The 23355-nt window shown below is 35.0% G+C and overlaps 3 protein-coding genes across 3 annotated transcripts; 2 read left to right on the forward strand and 1 right to left on the reverse strand.

Moving 5' to 3' along the window:
* The first annotated feature begins 12 nt into the window (after positions 1–12).
* LOC129301117 (protein indeterminate-domain 16-like) lies at positions 13–573 on the forward strand. The gene has a single exon (XM_054939689.1). It carries the CDS (start codon positions 25–27, stop codon positions 505–507), a length of 483 nt encoding a protein of 160 aa, XP_054795664.1. The 5' UTR covers positions 13–24; the 3' UTR covers positions 508–573.
* Positions 574–15627: 15054 nt separating this feature from the next.
* Positions 15628–19332, forward strand: LOC129301119 (TITAN-like protein). The gene is made up of 7 exons (XM_054939691.1): positions 15628–16108; positions 16345–16471; positions 16640–16967; positions 17090–17157; positions 17551–17596; positions 17850–18265; positions 18710–19332. The coding sequence occupies exons 1-7, from the start codon at positions 15792–15794 to the stop codon at positions 18743–18745; spliced, it is 1338 nt and encodes a 445-aa protein (XP_054795666.1). The 5' UTR covers positions 15628–15791; the 3' UTR covers positions 18746–19332.
* Positions 19333–19756: 424 nt separating this feature from the next.
* LOC129301118 (uncharacterized) lies at positions 19757–21108 on the reverse strand. Its single transcript, XM_054939690.1, has 2 exons — positions 20956–21108; positions 19757–20809 (listed from the first exon to the last, which is right to left on the reverse strand). Exons 1-2 carry the CDS (start codon positions 21106–21108, stop codon positions 19757–19759), a joined length of 1206 nt encoding a protein of 401 aa, XP_054795665.1.
* Positions 21109–23355: the final 2247 nt, after the last annotated feature.

Here is a 23355-nt window from a genome sequence, read left to right on the forward strand (position 1 = left end):
CTCTCTCTCTCTCTTTGTTTTGATATGGAAGAAAACGACCAAAAGGAACTCGAGCTTCTGCCTTCTTCGCACACTGTAGCATCGGCATCTCGCTTGGCCTCCGATAATTCTTCTCTGCTGCGGTTCCGATCGACGGTGTCGTCCTCGGAAGGGACGCCGTCTCTGGATTTACAGTTGTCGATCAGCGTGAGGCCGATGATAAGACCGTCGTCGGACTGCGCTTACAAGGAGGAGAGGAGTTCGTGCTTGGAGGCGTTGAAGTGGGAGGCGGCGGAGCAGATACGGGTGGCGGCGATGGAGAAGGCGTACGCGGAGAGGGTGAGGGAGCTGACGAGGAGGGAGATGGAGATGGCGCAATCGGAGTTCTCACGCGCGAGGCAAATGTGGGAGAGGGCCAGAGAAGAGGTTGAGAGAGCCGAGAGAATGAAAGAGAGAGCCACTAGACAAACTGATTCTACGTGCATGGAGATCACTTGCCAATCCTGCAGGCAAAGGTTCAGGCCTTAATCTGCTTCCAAACGCTTCCACTATTGCTTCAACTTATAATTAACTGCTTGATTTCATATTTGAATCCTGTTCTCACTCAATTAGCTTCTGTTCTTCTTCTTCTTAAATTTTCTAATTTCTAATAAATTAATAAAACCAAAAATAAAGATTAATTCCTCTTTTCTTTCCTTTTAATCTAGTTGATGGATGATATATAGGGGTTTAGATGTAGCGGTTGAGTTATATATGTGGGTAAAAACCAGTTCTCGAAGAATTACGTGGTGTTCTCGGATAAGAAGAGAGGAAACTACATCTTGTAATTAACAGTACTATTTGGATACTGGGGATTAGATCAATATATATGCATCCGAACTTCCAAAAAACAATCATATATGCTAGATTCGTTTCTTCCCTTCAAGTAGATGTATTAAGCATCTTTTGCAGTCCAAAGTCGGGAAAATAATTCACCCAGTTAATCAATTATTCTTTATAGCAAAACATGGAAACTAAAAATTACCAACCAGAACATTTCTCTAAAAGTAACCGCGAGAAGATTATGAAGATCAAAGTAGTTAATTCCCTTTATTTATACAATTCTGAAGTACTGAAGCAATATTGAAGATGATGATGTGTTGGAGCGCTGTTGTTTGATGGATTCTTCAGAATCAAAGAAATGATAGTATTCATGTACCGTAAACTTTACTAAATTATGGCTTTTGGGCTGCAAGAATATACCATCAGAACTTTTGCAGGTAAATTAATTGCGGGGGGAAAGGTTGCCAAAAAGAAGACATATCAATTTTCAATAAAAATGATCATATGATGACGACTGTAAAATATTCTCTTTTCTTTGGCCTTGGATCTAGGTTTATCATGAGATCATTTGAGGGATTAGATTCTCTCTCACACGCAGATATTAAAATAATCAACAATTAATAAAAGAAAACACGCTTATTATTTGTAACAAATTAAAATTCTGATGATATCTATCCAAGCGCTTCTCATGCTATATGGATAAGAAGTAAGATAACCTCGTAAGTCGTACAACTATATCCCGCGGATATAGTAATGTATATATTCTTCACATATACGCTGCGGAAACTGAAGAAGAATGATGAAATGGTGGTGTCAAGAGGAGTCAGCAAAAATGGGTGAATTGAATTACACAGGGGGCGCGGGGTCAAGTTGGGAAGTCAGTGATGACGATAGAACAAATGAATCAGAACAAAAAGCAAGTATAGCACTAATAACAAGACACTGTACATTTAGCCGTATCTGTTTGTATTCAACTCGTTAACTTTTGCTCATCACACACAAACACCCACGATCCATGTCTGCCTTCCGCACAAAAGGAAAAAAAAGAAATTAGGATTCTCATTTATCGGATAAAAGGATATATATATATATATATATATTGCCGATCGACTGAGTCAGACGAGAAAAGCATGAATCAGTGAACAGTGTTATTTGCGGAGTCGGGTCAGGGATTGATCCTTTGAAAGGCGTCATTCAAGAAGCGGGTGTTGTAAACACATAATACTCAGATACAGTTAAGCTGTGAGGGGGTGGTGGTGGCACAACACAATAATAATACAGCGACCCGCAATGAATCTATTATTATGAGACTGAAAACAATATCTGGTGGGGGCAGATCTTTAGACTTTTGAGAAAAAGTACATTTCAGAAACACAAAGGGGGATGGCGCGAGGTCGCAATCTTCCCGAGTTTACCAGCTTGGTAACGTACCCTCCCTCCCCTGTGTGTGTGTGTTTGCGATGTCTAATTGGGGCAACATCCCAACAACATTATGTTCTACCACTCCCAACTACTTGCTTTCAAACCACGTTTCTCCCCGTACGTCCCTTTACAATAACGATGCTTCCTCTTTGTTGTTACATTCCCGTTCCCTCTCCTTCTCCTGGCACACTTCTTTCTCCCTCAACCAACCATGGACTTCATCTCCAACTTCTCCCTTTCTTAATTATTTTTACCCATAATATCATGCCTCTAATATTTCAACTTCAGTTTCTTAAAATGTTATATGTAATCATCAACGCTACTACGATTATTCATTCTTGTTCTAGTTTTATAAGATTTGAATATAAATGTTTTTCGAATGAGAGAAACAATGACGATAATTAATTAATCCCGACTTAGCTTTCATGTCAAGCCCTACATGAGGATATATATAGACTATCTTAGCTAGCTTATATATTATTTCACATATATTAATTAAAGGCGATTGAAGATTTGAATTGTATGAGGATTTCCTTTCACCCGTCCCCTACCCTTTCGTATGTTGAGGAATCATCAGCATCGCTAGTTGTCCTGAAAATCAAAGCTGTTTTTTTCCCAGCGCTTCCACCTTACTCTTTTGCCCTCATGAAATGTGTAAAGGCACAGTTCCTCTGATGAATCCAAATGAGTGCCCTTCCATGTGTTGTACCGCCTAATCAACGCCCAGCTATGCATTCATAATGGTTCCGTACGTGAGCCACAAACGAGTCATCCGAAATCCAATCAAAATTATTATACCATGCCAGAAACACATCCCATATATATTCCTGATGATATGATGTATATTCATATGATTAAGAAAACAAGTCATATCCCTGTGTGCCGCGACAGGTGATGATCGGTTGGATTACAGTTATATAATGTCTTTTATCATTTATTTGGTTGTGATCATGGAGAATTAATTAAGAAGAAGATCAGGCGAATCAACTTGCTTGTGAGGGTCGAAAGCTTTGAAAAAGATGGATGTAGGACATGTTGAGGGGAGGCATCAAATCAAAGGGGTCCTTATGATAAAACCTTAACATTTGTCTTTTCGGGTTGTCCGCTTGTGACAGTCAAGTGATACTGTTCCTTCGTGGGATCCCCGACCTGTTGCTGCGCAGGGTCATACTCATTCATTCATGTGTGTATTTGGACATCTCACGATGCTTACATGCACACACAGACACACATCACCAACACATGCCAGGATTTATCCTTCCAACCCATTATTTCATAGTTAATAGCCGAGACAACCGGATCTTCATCTATTTCGCAGGGATATGCATCTCCAACATCCGTACTTATTATTTCCTAAATTTACTTATGCCAGACAAGCTCTATGTCTGGCACGTATAGAAACTAATATCAAATCAATACAGTTATATATATATTTATAGCAAAATGCTAATCATAAAAACAATATTATAGCTAGAGACGGGAAAAAACCGCTCCCCGCGCGTTTCTTTATTATTATTATTACTGCTACTGCTATTTTAAATGATCGCAGTTGATAAACCATAACTTGAAACTTAATAGAAGCTATTGTGAATCTTTTCTCCATCAATGGATGGATTAGCTACGACTCTGGTTCAAGTTTTTGTTGTGTGTGTCAAAAGAGTGTGTGTGTTAAAGTCTCACATTGATTAAATAAAGGACTCTCCTAGTGTATATATACTAAGGAATGAAGTAGGTTAATGAAATGGGTTTGGAGAAAGAGTGATCTTGTGCACGTGAGACAAGCTGATTTTACCTCCTTTACGCATGAGTTTAAGAAACAATGAGTTTTTTTTACTGGGCTGTTTTTTACAAAAATAATTATTTTTAGCTTCCCCAAATTACAAAAATAATTAAATAAATAATTATTTTTAGCTTTTTTGAAAAACCTTTTTGTTGTTTCAAATTTAAACTTTAAGCCTTAGCAGTTTTTGGGCATTAAACCACTTTTCAAAACTGTTTTTGTAAGTTAATGTCTTAAACGTTTTTGTCTGCCAACATCTCCAAATTAATCGATTTTGTGAGTTAATATCTTAAACATTTTGCCTCCCCAACATTTTCAGACAAAGGCTTAACTGTGATTTACGTCTGCGTCCCAGACAAGTGTTTAAACGTGATTTATGAGAGTATAACTGAAGCTTTAATTTGGTAATTATGGGCCAACATTCATGTCTCCATCATCGGGTTATATATAGCCATGGGTGCAGACAGAGCAAGTAACCAGCCTTTTGAGTTTTCAGGGCAATTCTCTCTTCCATCTGCCTTCTACTCTCGTGTTCATCTATGTTTGCTTTTTAGTCTTTTCTGTTCTGTTTTCTTACTTTGCAAGAAGTGCTTGTTTAATTTTGGGAAACTGTCAGTCCGTCAGAGGTATGTTGGAATAGTTCTTAAGGATAGTGCCTTTTCGGGTACGACTCAAACAGTTCGTAGTTCACCTTTCACATCTATCATTGATGCCGCCAACAGTTTTAGCAGCCAACAACAAAGGGAAGAGCAAGGAAAATCTTTTTCTTTTTCCTTTTAGTGTCAACATTGTATTATTATTATAACCATGCTTTGACATCTTCATAACCCTCTTAAAAAGGACATATCAATTTTCATATGTATGCCTGAAGATCCTTTGCTACTGTGCTACATTATAGGGCAACGATAAATTTAAAATGTAATTTCATACATATTTAGATGGTTTAAATCTTAATTTTAATTATCTTTTTTCACGATTCTAATCTAATAGATTTTTAAAAAATATTCTCGTTTAAATAAAATTTAGAGCGATCTGAATTCAAACAAATTAAACACTCTGAATAATAAATTATGGTTCAAGTTAAATAAAGGAAACAAATTAAAGTATCTCAATTCTTATCGTATTACGATTTATCATCTGTTGCATGTTTGGAGAAAGTTATCATCATTTCAGCGGGTGAAAAAAGTGATGACTATGATCACTGATCAGCACCACATACACCTTTAATATTTCTTTTCTTTTCTTTTCTCGGTTCTGGAACATTTTTTTTTCTTGGTTCCTGAACTACAATGAAATGAGCAAATATCGAGCATTAAATTAAAATGAAGGAAATAAAAGGAGAATTAAACGGAGTGATCGATGTAGCATGTATATATAGGTGAAGTTAGTGAGAAAGCAGTGCTATTGCCTCGAGAACCAGTAAGAAGTATACATGTATTACGTAGACAAAATGAAGGATTGCGGGGAGAGCTGGGTGATTGGGAGGACGTTGTGACAGTAGCCGAGGGATGATTCTGGAGAAATCCAGTCAAAGAGGAAAAAGAATAATATAGAGAGGGATCAGTGCTGGCTCATCAAGTGTCATGGGAAGATTGGATTCAGGTGATAATCTAAAAGGATGGAACAGTTTTGAGTGCACTGAAATGAAAGAAGAGTGACGAAGACAGTTCCTTCAAATCAGGAGAGGAAAAGTTGGGTATCTTTTGCCATTATTGGAGCTTGCCCACCAGCTACTGTGCAAGATGCTCTCTTGTTATTTACTAGTCTGCTTTCTGAGCTTGGAAAATCGGCAGTAGCAGATATCCATTGATATGATACGTGTTGGTGGTGGGGGAGAGATGGAATGTATTATTGTTATTTGATTGCTGTTTGATTGGGGTTTAGAGATCAGGGGCCTTATGGTCATTGCAGTGAAGTAACAGGCAGCTGGAGGCTTGACGGAGAGAAAGAGAGAGGACGGCCAACAACCTAGCTTCAATAATGGCTCCATGCTTCCTCTATTTTTGCCCCCTTCTCTTATCTCCCATCTCTCCCGTCACTTTCATTATTCATTCATTCATTTCCATTTTGTGCTGGCAAAAAAAAAAAACGAAAAGAAAAATCACAGCTTTTTAAAAGTTACACGTTTTTTCTCATGTTAGTTCATTGTGTCAACATTTAGATTTGATTATACTTTAATTATCCAAAAAATCAATGTAGCATGGAATTGCTGCTCAAAAAAAGGGGGGGGGGGGGGGGCGTGGGGGACAGTGGAAGGGAATTACACCAATGGAACACATTCTGGGTTTGCCCACCTCTTGACCTTTGGGCCTGTGGCAGTTCTAGTCCAATTCACCTTAAAATTCAAGTAACATAATCACAGTATCCTCCAGAGATAGGGACTTGGGAATGTATCTTGTTCTCTTTCCAATTTCCATCCTCCCCCCCCCCCACCTTTAATTTTGAATTATTAGATCAACATCCAGATGGCTGAGATTTAATTTCTTAAAAAAGTATTGTATTTTATCATGTTCTTAATATGTTTTTTAATTTTTAATTATTTATATTAAATTTTAGCAGTTTGAATTTTATTGTTTATATTTTTTATAATGTGAAATTTTAATAATAATTTTACATGAGGTTAAATCTAAATTGTCTGAATCATTATCTGATAATTAAAGAGGGAAAAAATTGCAGTCTGATTTAATAATTACAATCTAGTACATCTTATTAATGTTTCGGTGGAACTTTATAATGTCAAATCCCTTCACATGATAGGGGATATGATTGGGACTACTATGAAGATTGATCATTCTATGTCAATTTCGGATAAAGGAGGGTTTGCCATATTATGTGTGGAGTTAGACGTAAGTCAACAATTAATGCCATCATTTACGGTGTTTAGGGAAGAGTACCAAATTGCATATGAAAGGCTCCATTTGGTTTGTTTCCAATGTGGAAGGTATGGGCACTATATGGATGTCTGTCCGGGAAAAGCATATATAGGGGCAAAGTTGGAGGAAGTGATTAAGAACGAAAGTAATCTAAAGGGCTTCCTGGACAGGTCGAGGGAGATGTTGTTGAGGGAGATACCACCATTGGCAAAGGTAATGAAAAGGTTGAAGACGTTAAGAGGGAATAAACAGTTGTTGAGACAGTGAAGATATCAAAGTATGACATCGATGGGATTATTGAGATGAGTGGGAAATTCGAGCTAGGTATGCTAGTTAGGAGAGATTTTCAAGGTACATAGGTGAAAACCAGATCATAGGGGAGCAACTGGCTCGAAACTGTTGGGGGAATACAACAGGGATCATGTAAAAATATGGGCAAAGGAGATCTGTGGTTGGTAACCAATTTAGGAAGAAGATGAATAAAGGGGATAGTCATGAGATTGCAAAGAAAGTGGAAGGGGCATGTAAATTTAGCACTGTCATAAATAACCAAAAAGATAAATAGGTCCCAGTGATAGTAAGATCTAAGAGGAAGGGACCTGTAAAAATGAAATCGAAAAATAAGTAAAACTTGGCACTAGCAATAGAACAACAGGTGGTGGTATAAATAATAGGGAATAAGGGAATTGTTGGAACTAATCGGGACCACACTAAGAATCAATTTTTTATCTTAAATAGTGATCTCAAGGAAGTCTTACCAGATAGTGGATGATGTGAGGATGAGATAAGGTTGATTAATTTAGAGGTAGGCTAACAAGCTGATGTCATAAAGGATTTTTCAAGAGATATGCATAATCTGGAGAAAGATGGAGGAATGATAGCTATTGGACTTGTTAATATGAAAGGTAATGATGAGGCAATAGGGAAGAATGGCAATATTGCAAGTGTGGAAATAGGCTTACCAGCTCAAACTGTTTAAATTGGGTTCTTAATGAATTGCATCTTTCGAAATGTAAGAGGCACGGAGTCTAAAAATTTCCTAGACCTTATAAATGAGTTATGTAGCTTGCATAAAGTGGACTTTCTAGTCATCTTTGAAACAAGGCCCATGGTATTTCCAAGATATTGGGATTAACCAATGTAGAGATTGTTGATGCTTGTGGCTTTAGTGGTGGTGTATGGGCCCTATAGAACAATGATGATTTCATGTTTAAAGTTCTAGAAACTCATCCCCAATTCATTCATCTTTCTGTTCATAATGAAATGGTGACATAGTACCTTACTGCTGTCTATGTGAGCCCAAACCTGGTAAATAGATAGCTCTTATAAATGGAACTGAGGAGGCTATATGAGAAAATTGATGGTCCTTAAGTAGTAAGAGGGGATTTTAATTGCACATTATATGATCTTGAACATAATTCTCTTGCTTGTAATGCTACTCGGGCATATCAAAATTTTATAAAATGTGTGGAAGAGCTTGGCTTATAGGATCTTAGATGCAAAGGTCCCTTTTATATGTGAAGGAGACAAGAATGTCAAAGCAGGATTGACCGAGTTCTCTATAATGAACGGGGCCAATCTCTGTTCTCAAACGCTGCGATCGTCAACCTGCCTTTTTTTAAATCTAACCATCTCTCCTTGCTTCTCCAGCTGGACGAAAAAGTAAGTTCTAGCCCTAATAGTGAACATCCCTTTTAGGTTGTTGCTTTTGGGTTCCTTTATGATGATTTTGAACGATTCTTAAGGGAAAGTTGGGATATGAATAGGGTTTGGATTGATAATGTGAGGAAGTTTATAGACATTGTCTCTATATAGAAGGAGGAGGTCTTTGGTCATCTCGGTAGGAGGAAAAACTACTTAATCAGGAGGTTAGAGGGGCTAACTGTAATTGAACCATAGTGTTGTAATTGGCAAGATCTAGAAGAGCTTCAAACTAAGTTACAGGGAAAGCTTAAGGAGGTCCTGGTATAAGAAAATATTATATGGGCTCATAAAGTTAAATGCGATAGGTTTCAAATGAGGGATAAGAATACAAAGGAAGGAGGATGGTACTTGGTTATATGAGATGGAGGAAATTCGCCAACATGTAAAGTATTTTTTCCATAAGCTTTTTACAAAGGAAGGAGGGACCAGGCATGGGCTTCATACTGTGCATTCTTTTTGAGATATTGAAAATGTATCTCTTAGTCTTTTCTCCCACTTGTTTAACTATATTAAAGTGAAGCAAGTTGTGTTTGATATAGGTCCTTTGAAATCCCTTGGGCCAGACGGCTTAAATGCACTATTTTTCCAAGCTTAGTAAAGCTATATGGGCTCTTTGTTGTTAAGATTGCATAGGATGTGTTTCGTAACCCCTCGCTTATTAAGTATATTAATGGTGTGTTCATTATTTTGATTTCAAAGAAAGAAGATCTTGAGATTATTCATGATTTTTGACCCATTGGTTTGTGTAATGTGGTGTATAAGATGATTACCAAAATTATAGCTAACATACTAAAAAAGGTCCTCCTGAAGGTCATCTCTCCAAACCAGTGTAGCTTTATTTTAGGGAGGGTTAGCTCGGATAATATTATTATGGCACAAGAGGTAATACACTCCATGAGGAATATCAAGAAGAACAAGGGGTTTATGGCTATCAAGATAGATATAGAAAAAGCATATAACTAGATTATATGGTGTAACACCCTCAAATTTACAAACCGATTTTTTTTTTTGCAAATTATTAATTCAAGAAATCATTTTTTTTTTCATTGAACCCTTATCATACCCTTATCATGGTAGAAAAATTTCTACCATGATACATCCAAGACAATATACCACAGGTTTTAAAATATCTCAAAAAGCAATTAGAACCATGAGGGACAGACATGGTCAAGAGGGACAGACATAATCCTCTTGGTCATATAAATGCTTTTAATAAAAAGGATTAGAGTTTACATGCTTCACAAAGAAGATATGTCCTAAGTTGGCACAAGATACATTGTATAATCTAAAATAAGAGGCAACGTAAAAGATGGTGTCTCATACACCACAGTTACACCTTTGGTGCTTTCTCGGTCGGACTCGCTCCTGTAAAAATATTAACCACGGGGAATGAGACTTAAAAGTCCCAGTAACCAAAAATTAATATGTAATGATGTATGCGGATGTAACTAATCATGCGATTGCTAAGTGGGCACACAAAACATTTAACCGAACAATATTTTCAAACAAACCGAATAAGTATTTAATTTGCATGACTGCACCTTATATCCTCCTTTCGCCATGCTCGGACGCCAAATCACCCGACCAAAGGTGAGTTGGACCAAGCGACACGCCACTTATTGGGTCCAATGAGGGCTTACCACGTGGTAATAATTAACTGAACAGAAATTCCCATTAACACCATACATTAAAATACCCTGACAAGTCATGCATCATTCAAATATTCAAACAGGAATATATCCGAACAATAATATCTCATCATGATAAACAAAAATAAATTTTTAACCCACTTGGCAATAATTTCAAACAAGTATATACAGTATTTATTTTCAATAATTCATAATTTTTTCAAACAATAAAACAACACATAACCATTCACAAACACACCCATCACAACACATTAATAATGGTTACCTTGTGTCTTGAATAACAAGTTCCCCTTCACAACTCCTTTTTCACCACTATCTTTGTCAATATAATCTACATAATTATTTCACAATACTATATATTAATTTTACATTAAAATAAATAACTCTAATTTAAATAGTTAGAAAGTCTTAGATCTATAATCCATATTAACACTAATTTAAGATTTATGCCTCATTTAACTTCCTAAATTCTTTTCTAAAATTCTTGTACCCTAATAAACTATTTTTTTTATCCTCAAATCACTTCTAGTATCACAATTTCATCCTTTTATATTCTAAAAATTCGTTCAAAAATAAATTAAATTTTAAAATTATCCTGAATCCTCAAATCACCTTTCTATAACCTCAAAAATACCTATTCATACTTAAATAAATATTTAATAATCATAGGTTTATCCCTACATCTCAGATTCCACATAAATTCAACCATATAGATCTAGATTTTAACTCAAAAATTCTTAAACATGAGTTTTCAACCTCAAGAAAATATTTTATAATATTTATTATATCCCTAAGAGTTTTAACCTATATTTTTAATCCATCATATCATCAGATTAACTATCCTATAGAAAAATTTTAATCAAAATATTTACTCTATCCTACAAAATAATCATATCACTAGAAAGCTAATATTATTTAAAAAATAACTATAAAATTAATTTTGTAATTAAATAAATTTTTAAATGCTAATCTAAACAGGAAAGTTAGAACATACCTGAAGAAAAAAGAAAATAATCCCCCCTTGCGAGAAAACGCCGAGCAACGTGAGAGGAAGAGAGAAAAATAATATAAAAATAGGATTGTGAGTCCCAAAATTATATTAAAAAAAACTATAGGTTTGAATTTAATTATTCAAACCTTTGGGCCAAAAGTTGCAATTTTCTCTAAATTGCATCTTAGCCTCTCATGCTTCCTAATGCACACACCCCCTCCTTTTTATACATGAAGGCACATCTTCTCTTCTCTCATCTAACCAATGTGGGACTTAGAAACAACAACCTTCCACCCCCCCTTTTTTTGTTCCTTCTACCTTCTCTTTTTTTTTAACACACACATAAAAAAAATTATTTATGTATTATATCTTAACTAAATATTGCTTATGTGGTTTTAAATTTAAATTTTTAAATTCATAATTAAATACCTAATCATAATATTATTTCTAAATAACCTCAAATAATATAAATTCCTATTATTATCATTTTTTTTCCTCAAAACCTAAATTCCACAATTTCTTTATTATATAAAAATCAGGATGTTACATATGGGACTTTGTCATTGACTGTCTAGAGGAGCTACGGTTACTTATAGTAATGATTGATATTGTTAGATGATATCTATTTAGTTCCCAAATGCAAATTTTCTAGGATGGTTGTAAATCGAAGACTTTTAATCTATTCTGTGGTTTGAGGCAAGAGGGCCTAATATCACCCTACTTCTTTAAGACGTGCATAGAGAAACTAGCGTACTTTATCTAAGATGAGATACAAGAGGGAATTTGGAAGCCTATTCGCTTACTAAGGATGGGCCGGCTCTGTCATATTTTTTTTCGCAAATGATCTAATTTTATTTGCCTAAGCAGAGGTAGATTAGGCAGAGGTTATTAATAGGTGTTTAAGGAAGTTTTGTGAAGCTTCAGGCTAAAAAGTGAGTCAAGAAAAAACTAGAGTCTTCTTTTCATCGAATGTTTTGCACTATAAAGTTCTTCAGCTCTGTCAGCTACATGGTTTCCAAAGTACACCTGACCTGGGGAAGTACTTAGGTGTACCTATTCATCATAATAGAGTCACAAAAAACACTTGTGGGTATATAGTGGATAAGGTTAAGAGTAAGCTCAATAGCTAGAAAGCATATAATTTGGCTTTAGTAGGGAGAAGTACTTTGATTAATTTTATAGCCTCTCTCGTTTAGACAGCAATGCTTCCAAACTTTATATGTGAGGAAGTGGAAAAGGCATTTTGAGAGGAAAAATCACTAAGTGGCTTGGGAAAATGTCTATTGAACTAAAGAGAAAGGTGGGTTAGGGATGTAGAACTTGATAGCTTAGAACTAAGCTTTCATCATAAAGACGGGATGGGAGATCATACATCGTAGGGACTCCCTATGGGTTAGAGTGGTTCAAGACAAGTGTAAATGTAGACAAGATCTTTTGCCCTAAGTTGATAGATCGAGACCTGAGCTCTAGGACCTTTTGGAATCCAAGTTAAAGGAGTTCCCATGAGTAATGGCAAAAGGAATGTTAGATGGAAGTTTGTGAAAAATGGACTGCTCTCTATTAGTTAGCTTACTCTCTCATACAGGAAGATGACATGGACATACCTATAACTTAGGGTAAAGATGTGGAAACTGAATATTCCATAGAGGTGTAAAACTTTTATGTGGCTAGTTTTGCATGAGTGGTTGCTTACTAACGAACTTTGACATAAGAGAGGTAAGTGTGTAGATCCGAGATGTACATAGTGTAATTTTGGGATTGAGGATCTAATATATGTTCTTCATGATTGTACCGAGGCCCAGGAAGATTGGAGGAAGATGGTGAGAATCAAACATATGAAGAGGTTTTCTGAGCTTGATGCACGAGACTGGTGCAATTGGAATTTTAGTAATAATATAGGTAGAATTGATGGTGAATAAAGTGCTTGGTTCTCTGTAATGTGCTGGTTATTGTGGCAGATGAAAAATGAAAGAATTTTTCATTAGGTAATTGCTTTAAGGGCTTTAATAGTAACTCACGCCAAGGGAATCATGAAATGCATAGATCACACATCAAGGAGGGTGGCTAATACGGGTCTTGTACTACAAGGTATAATCAGGCTAATATGACTATGCTTATGGGGGAGACTGCCATCGTGTCTTTGTTGATGGTGTATTCTCTAAATCTACCATGGTGGTTGGATGCAAGGGGTTATTGTAGATGGCAAAAACCAACAACTAAGTGGATTTATGCTAAAACTTTAAGAAAGGGATGCTTTTGATACATCAAGGAGTGGATTTATGCCTGCCTCATGGGATTGTAGGATTAAGAAGTGTGTTGTGTATTGTGATTGTGAGGATTTAGTAACAGGGGCTGTAGGTGGTAATCTGGAGATGCATGAATGTAGGCACAAGATTATGGAGATATAGGTGATTTTCCAATGTGAGTGGACTACGGAAGTTCAACTTATCAATAGGATTAATCATTGTTTGTAAAATTGGACCGAATTGATCGGTCGAGCTGGCAAACTGTCTATGTGTCTAGCCCAATTTTTTGTTTTCTTAAAGCACTTGTTGACCTGACATTGACCTAGACTAACTCACATGACTGTTCGAGTTGGGCAGGTAAAGAAAGAAAGGAAGAAAAACCAATAAAAAATAATCAAATTACAGAACAAAAAGAAAGAAAAAGAATAATGAAAATAGAAAAAAAAAGGAGAACAGTAAATACCATGAAGAAGAGGATGATCATTGAACAAAGCTGATGAAAAGTTAGAAAAAAAATGAAAATGGAGGGGAAGAAGCTCGCCGCCTGAACGTTGACATCATTCTCTCGTATTTTAAACCCGACACTGACAGGTGAACATCAGTCGCCTCTTCTGCTCATTCTCTCCTCTTTCTTTACAACTTCGGACTTCTGAGCTGTTCCATTTTTCCATACCTCACGCTAACCAATGCCTTATTAACGTATAACTCAGCCACTTTTACATCTTTTTACTACCAATATAAGAAATCTTTTTTTAAAAAAAGTATGAGCTACTTTCTTATGCCCATCAGCCTCTATCCTCATCCTATTACAAATATAAATAACTTTTGAAATTATATTATTATTTCTTTACATGGATTGATATTAAAAAATTAAATAATGCGTAAAATTTTATTTATATCTCATTCTTAATTACATATTTATATTTATATCTTAACTATTTAAGTTTTATTATTATTATTTAGAAACTAATTTATTATTTTTTAACTTTACTCTTATTATTATTTGAATTTTTATATTATTTTTTATTTGAGATCATCTATATAAAACTAAAATTATATTTATTTATTTGAAGATAATTTTGGTATTGATTATTATGAGTTCTAAAACTTTTTGATGATGGAAGGAGTGTATGGATAAATATTTGAAATGTTATTGTGTTTTATTATTATTAAAATTATTATTGTGTATGTATGGAATATTAAGTCTCAGATATAATAAATATGTTAAGAATTAATATATTTTTATTTAAATTATTTTATTTTATTATGATTGATCTAATTTTAATTTAACTCTTAATTCAACATCAGTTAAACCCTTAACTTCTGACTTTTAATTTTGGCTGGTTCAATGAACAATTCAACTTTTAATACCTTGGGATTAGTAATTGGGATGCAAATCGGCATGCAAAGGCTTTCATGTTATCCTACCAGAGGACCCATCTAGCGAAGCCATTCTGCAACCTCCGTAGTTTCATCCATTTATTTTAGTTTTGTTATTTGTTGTTTTCCTTAATTACTATAAAACAAATTAAAGAAGGAAAAAAAGGAAGAGAACTGGGGGAAAAAAAAGGAGAGAACCTTGCTCCCCGAGAAATTAGTGGCTACCAATACCATGTTGATATCCTGGGAACTAAAAAAATAAGTACACTAAAATAAATCTAAATAAAAACACCGCATTCATTGAAAGACTAAAAGTACATTTAATGCAACTAGCATCAAGTTTTCCTTTGGCCCAAAAACTGGCAACAATTTCGGCCATGAAAAACATACTTCCTTCGTTATAAATTATAAAATATTTTTAAACTATTTTTTTATTTTAAAATATAAAATATTTTAAATAAATTAAAATTTTATTAAATACAATAATTTTAATATCACTTTTTTTATAATTAATTTTTATTTATTTTTTTAATATATTAAATGATAAATATTTATAAAAATTTATATTTTTATTTTAAAAAAATAAGATTATTGAGTGAATTTAATGAAATTTATTAATATATAAAATTTTATTTAAAATTATTTTATAATTTAAGACGAAAATGAGAACAAAAAAAAAGGCATCATGAGATAATTACATACACGTATTTAACATAAAGAGATAGTTTAAAATTTAAAATTTAAAATTGAAACTAACCTCATGGAAGAACCCCAAAAAAACCCTTAAACGACCTGATAGTTTGTTAGGCATCGCGTTGGCGCCGGCGTTGTGAATGCTTAGTACTGCATTGTCGTTTGGGTTTCGCTCGTAAAACGTAGAAGCCGGAAAATAAATATTCGCGACTCCCAACAAATCTCACTGTGCAGAGAAGGGTCCGTTCGGCAATGGGGGAGCAATTGCAGAGAGACAAATCAAACCCTAGAATCGAGCCTGTGAAGCATGGAAGCATTGACAAGAAAGGCGAATTCGAGTTCTGCAAGGTCTGCAATCTCAATCACAACCAAGGTCTGCGACACAAGTACTTTCCTAGCCACAAGAAGTCCCTCTCGACCTTCCTCTCCCGCTTCCGAAAGAAATTTTCCGATATATCCTTCTTCCTTAAAAATCCTACCATTCTCAGGCTAGAACACGCTTCTCGCAATCGATTTTGGTGCGTTTTCTGCGACACTGATGTCGACGAACTCGCTAGTTCCTTTGCCTGGTATGGATCCCTGAATCTGTTTTTGAGTTTTTATAATGCGTCTGCGGCTCACAAAATTGTTGCCAATCGCTCTAGTTTACTTGCGAAAGTAGGAGTGCTAAATTTCACGGAGATCTTAATTTAGTTGAATTAATAATCTTCGGGAGTTTGCATTGATCCCCTTACCTTTCAAGGTCCAATCATGCGCGCGCTTTTGGTGATTCCATGGTAATTTGGATTGTTGCTTCTTGTTGCAGCGCTAACGCGATCAATCACCTGGCAAGTGTCAATCATTTGAAGAATTTGAAGCAATTCTCCTGGAAATATGGTGGTGCCATGGATCAATTGGAGGCATTTACGGTTTCGGACGCCGATGTTGCTAAGGTCGTGTTTTAATGTACATGTTTCAGTTCAACGAAAAAAAAGTACATGATTCATCTTTATTCCATGTTCTGGATTTGTTGTTGTTCTTAACATCTACGTGATTAGGAAGAGATACCTGTTATGGTTTAGAATATATTTGCTCATCATCGTCAATTTTTTTTGCTGCAGTGGGAGAAGAAGTGCATGACCCTACAAAAAGAAGCTGTTTTATCGAGTGAGGAATGTCATGGAGAAGTCTCTGGAACTTCAAGTGATATCCATAATCAATTCAATCATGGAAATATTGATAAATTTGATATTACTTATTCCCATTCTGTAAATTCACATCCTTCAAATAGTGTTTTGCCTTTACAATATCATACAAATGAGTGTCAGGTATCCAATTCAGGAATCTCAGGAACTAGCAATGCTTGTGTGTTACCCTATTATAATACCTCTTCTCTACTTTCGGAAACCAGCTCTGGTGCAAATTCTTTTCATTATAAAGATTTTGTAGGTATGCATATTCTGTCTATGGAACCTTAACTTTCTTTTTGAAATTATTCAGACTTACATCTCAGAGGATTCCCTGAAACTGGATTTTATCTTTTATTTGCTTGTGTTGTGACTTGGTTGAAGGGAGCTGCCATGCTCTCCGTTGTAGTGGTAGACAATGGTCTGGTGATGGTTGCTCCAGTACTGACGAGGTAAGTTCCTCATCCGTTTTTTTTTTTTTCAGATGGGATAATTCTTAATCATAGAGACTGACTACATATCAACAATCAATATTTGGTAGCTCTACTTTTTTATTCAAATCAACAATAGTTTGTAGTTCCTGTGGTCCATTTCTTGTAAGCGATTATTTAAATTGAAAAGTACCCCTAGCTATATTATTGGCTTCAATGATCAACCGATATGGAGTTTCTCTTGATGGATTCTTATTTAGTTCTCATGTCCTGGTAATTGAATATTTTTTTAATCTTTCACTCCAATTTCCATGCTTGTACGTTTTGATCAGCATTTTATTTCCTTTTCTGCTTTCTCTGTTTCCTGTTCTCTTTATGCATAATTTCTATCTATTTTCTTATTGAATGTTCCAGGTGCCTAGGGACAGAAGAATGTTAAGCAAGGAGAGCAGTTGTGAAGGTATTCTTTTTAATTTTGTTCATAATTTATTTTGCTTCATTTTTTAACATCCAAGTTTGTGAAGTGCATGGGGCAAGTGAATTTGCATGTACAGATTCAGTGAGAAAGTATCATTTATCCATATGAAGAAAACATTAAGACATCATAACCTAGAAGTTCATTAGTGATTTTGAAGAAGACCTGAGATTGGGGTCAGCTTGCATGCATATTATATATATAGCTATATATTCTTCCGCTCCTTTTGCTTTCTCAGGTTTGCCAGATCCCATACCATTCTCTTATGGATGTGCGGAAAAAGTGGGCAGCAATGTTCCTTCTGAAGCTCCTCCTCCATGGTTAACTGATGGACTCCATATACACGATAAACCCATCTTAGGTGATCTTGATTCCTCTTTGAACAAGTCTAGGAAGTCTAGAAAGTTAAATCCAAAACGTATAGGAGCAGCTTGGGCAGAGAGGAGAAAGATTGAGCTAGAGATGGAGAAGAGGGGAGAGACTGTAAGGAAGGAGTATGATGCTAATTGGCTTCCCAATTTTGGTAGACTCTGGCAATCTGGCACCAGAAAAGAATCTAGAAAGGAATTCGAGAGGGAGAAACAGAAGTTATTCAGGGTTGAGGTTGAACCAGAAATACCAATCAAGATACAGCCTTATGTTAGCAAAAGAATGGTGAGTTTTATCTCATGCTATATGTTCTAAGATCATTGGTCCAGATTCTTTAATGTTAATGGCTTTTCAGTTCCTCACTCCCCCCTCCTTTCCTCATGACTGAGAAATTACAAATATTTGCTGATATGGGAAACCGTTTTATGATGAGAAACTGTCATTTATGGGTTATATGTGATTATGTTATGTGGTCCTTTATTTTATATTTTCTTGCTGTTAAAAATATAAAATAACGTTTAAGTTTCCATGGTTGTAATTACGAGGTACTTAATCCTCCTCTAAAGATGTTAAAAATCAGTGGAAGTATCCATGGGTCTGGACTAGGTCACTAATTTAATATAGGCTTTTTTTCCTGCAGTAGACTTTAATTTTATCAGTTGCATTGATATTTCAATGATTAAATTTTAGATAGTTAAATCCTTTTCTTTTATCTATTCTCCTTTGCAGAAAATGGATAATAATGGTGGCCATATATGCGGGTGAATTTTCTGATGACAGCTTGTTTGACGACTGGAAAGCCCCATTTTTGCATTCTTTCAACTCTGGATTTGAGGCTGAATGAAATCAGCACAATGAAACATGGTGAATTTCTGTGAAATTTTCCTGGGAAGAAAGTGCCCGCATGGACTGTGCATACAAGTACCCAAAATAATATTGCACTAAAATATATCAATGGATCGAGCAATGAGGGAGCTGTTGGTCTGGCATCTGCAACAATTAATGCTGTCATAATGACCGTTTTGCTTCACTTCTTGTGCTGTTACTTGAATATATGTTAAGTTATAACATCAATTTTATTATGATTGATCAACCAAACTGTTGTGGCGGTATTAGGTGTTCTGTATTTCTGCTAACCAGCCTGATGTTGGGTGCAGGGATTACTGCTTTGACATTCCTGGATAGGGATAACTTTGTAGTACTTCCCATTTTTCAAATAGGCAGCTGGAATGTTACCATCGCACATCCAGAGTAGTGTGTATTTTAGTGAGTTTTGTTCTGGCTAGTTGAGGAATTGTTGATTAAACTAAGTCTTTTATCAACTAATGGGCCATGATTTGTTCAGTTATAAATATTTTTTCTATTGCTGAAAAGTGTGTGCATTCAATCTATACGAGAATGCTATTCAATCTATAAGAGAATACTAATGATAATCACTCTCAATCATCCCATGGCAATGAATTTATAAAATAATAATAATAACAACAGTAATAGGTATCCCAGTTTTGACTGAACCTCGAATTATGTCCCAAAAAATTGAAAATGAAAAAAAAAAAAAAACTGCTGCTTCTCATCCTCAGGCCCATATGAGCTGAATCAGCTGTCCTTGCGTGGCTCTGCGTGGCAGTGATGTAGAAGTGCTTGTTCAAATCCCTCTGTAATTGTCAGTTGCAATCATGCAAGCAACCGTGATCCTGGGACGTATTGCTGCCTAAAACAAAGTTTGCCAGGGCATCAAACAGTAATGTTTTGGAACTTGTTTGAGGTGAATTATGCTCACTGACTTTTGAGATCTGTTGAACTCATCTTACTATCTCTGTCACTTGCAGGATGCCTCTGCTGCCTGGTTTGTGTTCCATCAGTGCAGAATCTTGTGGAATTGAAGTGATATATCCTAAAGTGCCATAATTTTCCTTTAGAATGCAGCAAATTCTCGTCACAGAGGAACTCCCAGGAAAACCATTTCTCTATGGTGCGATCTACATCGTGCACTACCACGTTAGAGACATCCCCTGCTCTAGCCAGCACACCAGCTGTATAAATGGGTCCCATCCTGCCCGGTGACTCCGGCGAATCCCCATCAGGTCCATCTACTACCACAACGTCCCAATTCTTCTCGTACACTTCTGCTGGCAGGTTCTTCAATGCAAGTTTGCATTTTGATTTTCGAAGCACTTTGGGGTTAGTGGGTGCACAAGCTGAGTTCTGCCTCGCGTCCTTGAGCAGTTCGTAAGCGTCTTTTGCTGGCATGTTATATTCAATTCTGTATATTCGGGTATTGTTCGAGCCAACTCTTGCCTTGCTTATCTTCTTAGGGTCATCCTCGAGGAAGATGGTTCTCCCAGCTGCATTCATAGAAGAGAGGGCAAGATACTGGGAGTGAAACCCGAATATAAGGAGGTTGCAGGGGACTTTGTGGGCAATGAGATTTGATAAGACTCTGAATTCCTTTTTCTTCAGGGTGGTGACTCTGGGAGGCGTTGTAGGCTTCTTTGAGGATCCAGTTTCAGGTGCATGTAGGGTAACCCTACGGTGTTGAGGTCCTGGAGACAGACCAGATAGTCCATGGGAGGAAGATGAAGTAGTCACGATGATGCTCAGAAGTCTGAAAACTGACATGACTGAAAGAATCAGAATAAGTAAGGGGATGAGTTCCCTTTTAGTAAGTCTCATCCTGTTGGTTCCTTGGGACAATTTGTGACGGGAAGGTTGATTTTCCTGTGGTTGAGTTGTGACCGGAGAAGAAAGTTGAACTAGGGATGGCAAGAGAGGACGGAAATAAAGTACTTCCGGTGGCATTTTTGGATTCTTCTTCTTCTTCTCTCTTCCCTTTGAGCAACACGGCAGTACAATTACATCCTTCTCATAGCTTAGGTGTGTTGGGTTTTTGATGAAAGTGGCTGTTCTGGTTTGGCTTTTCTGCAACTTGTTGAGTAGGGGAGAAGGGATGGTTTTTGCTTTTGACACAAGCGTACCTTTCTTTTATTCAGCTGCGGTTGGTTACCTTGTCGAACTTGAGAAACAAATGTAGATGCGTCTTCCACTCTGCAAAGCGTTTTCTGGCCAATCGTTTTCTGGGATACTGACAATGCGACAAGGGTCTTAACGATATTGGATGCTCGGTTCATTATCTGTGAAATCTAAACGTCTTTTTTGATGTGATGAGTGAGCTCGAAGAAAGCTAGTTTGTGGTTTATGAGTCACTTTCAAATTTCCGTACATGTTATTTCCTGGATTCATATATTTTAATTTGCCTTCATTATTAGAAATGATGAGCAATGATTGGTGGTGTATTGGTTAGTTTGGAATTTTCCCTCTCGATTTTTTTTGCCCCGAGATGCAAGTTGGTTTCAACAGGCCGACGAGTTTTCATTGGAAATAGGGCTGTGGTTTCTTTGATAATGATGCCCCATTTTATGATTCCATGAAGTGGGAAAACAAATTGGAACGGAATTATTTTTTGAACCTTTGATTGTTTGCTTTAGAATTTTGGAGAGCAAGAAACCTCCTCTTAGATTAGGGTTTTTCTAATTGATTTCGCATCATTTTACATTTATAAACATCTTGACGATAATGAACTAAATCAGTGAAATCTACCTTTTATCAAGAAACATTGACACATTTGCACCTATTATGATTCAGTTAAGTCAAATTGAAACTTGGTTTGTCCATGCAATTAATTTCCTCAGACTAACTTGATGTAATTAAAATAAAGGTTAAAGTGCAAAAATATTTATATTTTTTTTTTCAAGAGCACTCGACATTTTTAAGTGAATGAGGGTTTAAAAGTACCTTAAACATTAAAAATATTAGTGCAAAAGTGCTCACACCATTAAATTTGACTAATGTCTATTAACATTGAACTTTAAAAAAAAAAAAAACAAAGCAAACATACTCATAAACTTTTTATCTAGGTGCAAAAATACCCAACTTATAAAATATTATTTTATTTTTTTAACCTAATTTTAATTTCAATTTATTATTAATAAAATTTCAATATTTAAGTTAAGCTCATTTGGCTTTAGGCTTAGTATAGATTGATAAATCAACCTTTCTCAATCCATTAAGTTTTACTCTTAAAACTTCACCATTAGCATTAAGTTATTTTAATAGATTGAAAAATGTTAAATTTGATAATTTGACTTAAGTCTAACGTGCCAACTTGAATAAGCTCAAAAAATTTTAGCATTGGGTTTGAGAGTTTAGAAAATCTTCTTTCTTTTGAAATTATTTAGGCCACACTAATTAAACTCAAATAAATTCAAGTCAAGTTCAAACTCAAATGAATTTAGTTCAAATACTTGAATTATTTTTTTATGATTAATAAAATTAAATTACAATTAGAAAAGACGGAAATCGACTAAAATAGAAAAGATAAAATAAAATAATGTTATAATTTGGATATTTTTACACTTAGATCAAATTTTTTTAAATATTTTTGCACTTTTTATTTGCCTTTTCTTTTTTAACAATCAACATTAACAGATGCTAATTAAATTTATCAATTTGGACACTTTTGCACTCATTACATTAATATTAAGGGCACTTTTACACTTTCTTTTATTTAGATATACTGGATGCCCCTAAATAAAAAAAAATTCATGAGTATTTTTACTCTTCAACACTTAAATAAGGAATACAAAGGAAATTGAAAGTGTTACAGCTTTTGAACTATTTCATACATTAGAAGAAGTACTATAAAATTAAGTATCCTCTTCACACATAATTTAGAATTTTTTAAGTTAATAAAAATATCTCAAAACTAAAATTTAAAAAATGGGACATAATACACGTGAGCGTATATATAACTTCGTTGGATCCAAATCCTTCTCCCGTTTTCTACTATATTTTTCATTTCAATGAATCCAAATAAAAAAAAAGTAAATGAATTAGATCTAATAACCCCATAAATTTTAAACTTATTTATTATACAAATTATTTTTTTAACTTTTAAAAACGATATAATTTTACTTTTGTCATTAACAAAAATTAACTTTAACCATTACTTCACTAAGAAAACCTCAAAATTATAAAAAATAAGAAAAAAATTGTTCTATTTTCATTATTATTTAGTCATTATCTATAATTTTTAAATCATTCATTGTAATTTGTTATTTTCTATAATTTTTAGATCATTTTTTATAATTTTCTGATCAATTAACAATTAAAATCAATTTTTTGTTTTCTACAATTTTTAAGACATTTTTTATCATTTTATGATCAATTAATGATTAAAATTAACTTTTATTAATAACAGAAGTTAGATTGTATCATTTTCAAAAGTTAAAAGAACAATTTGCATAATAAATAAGTACAAAATCTATGATCAACTTTAGTAGGTAACTTGCTCATTTAATCTAAAAAAAAAAATCAGT

The sequence above is a fragment of the Prosopis cineraria genome, unplaced genomic scaffold (genome assembly GCF_029017545.1).
Source record: "Prosopis cineraria cultivar Desert tree isolate PC_DT_omini unplaced genomic scaffold, ASM2901754v1 PC1905, whole genome shotgun sequence".
Classification (NCBI taxonomy): domain Eukaryota; kingdom Viridiplantae; phylum Streptophyta; class Magnoliopsida; order Fabales; family Fabaceae; genus Prosopis; species Prosopis cineraria.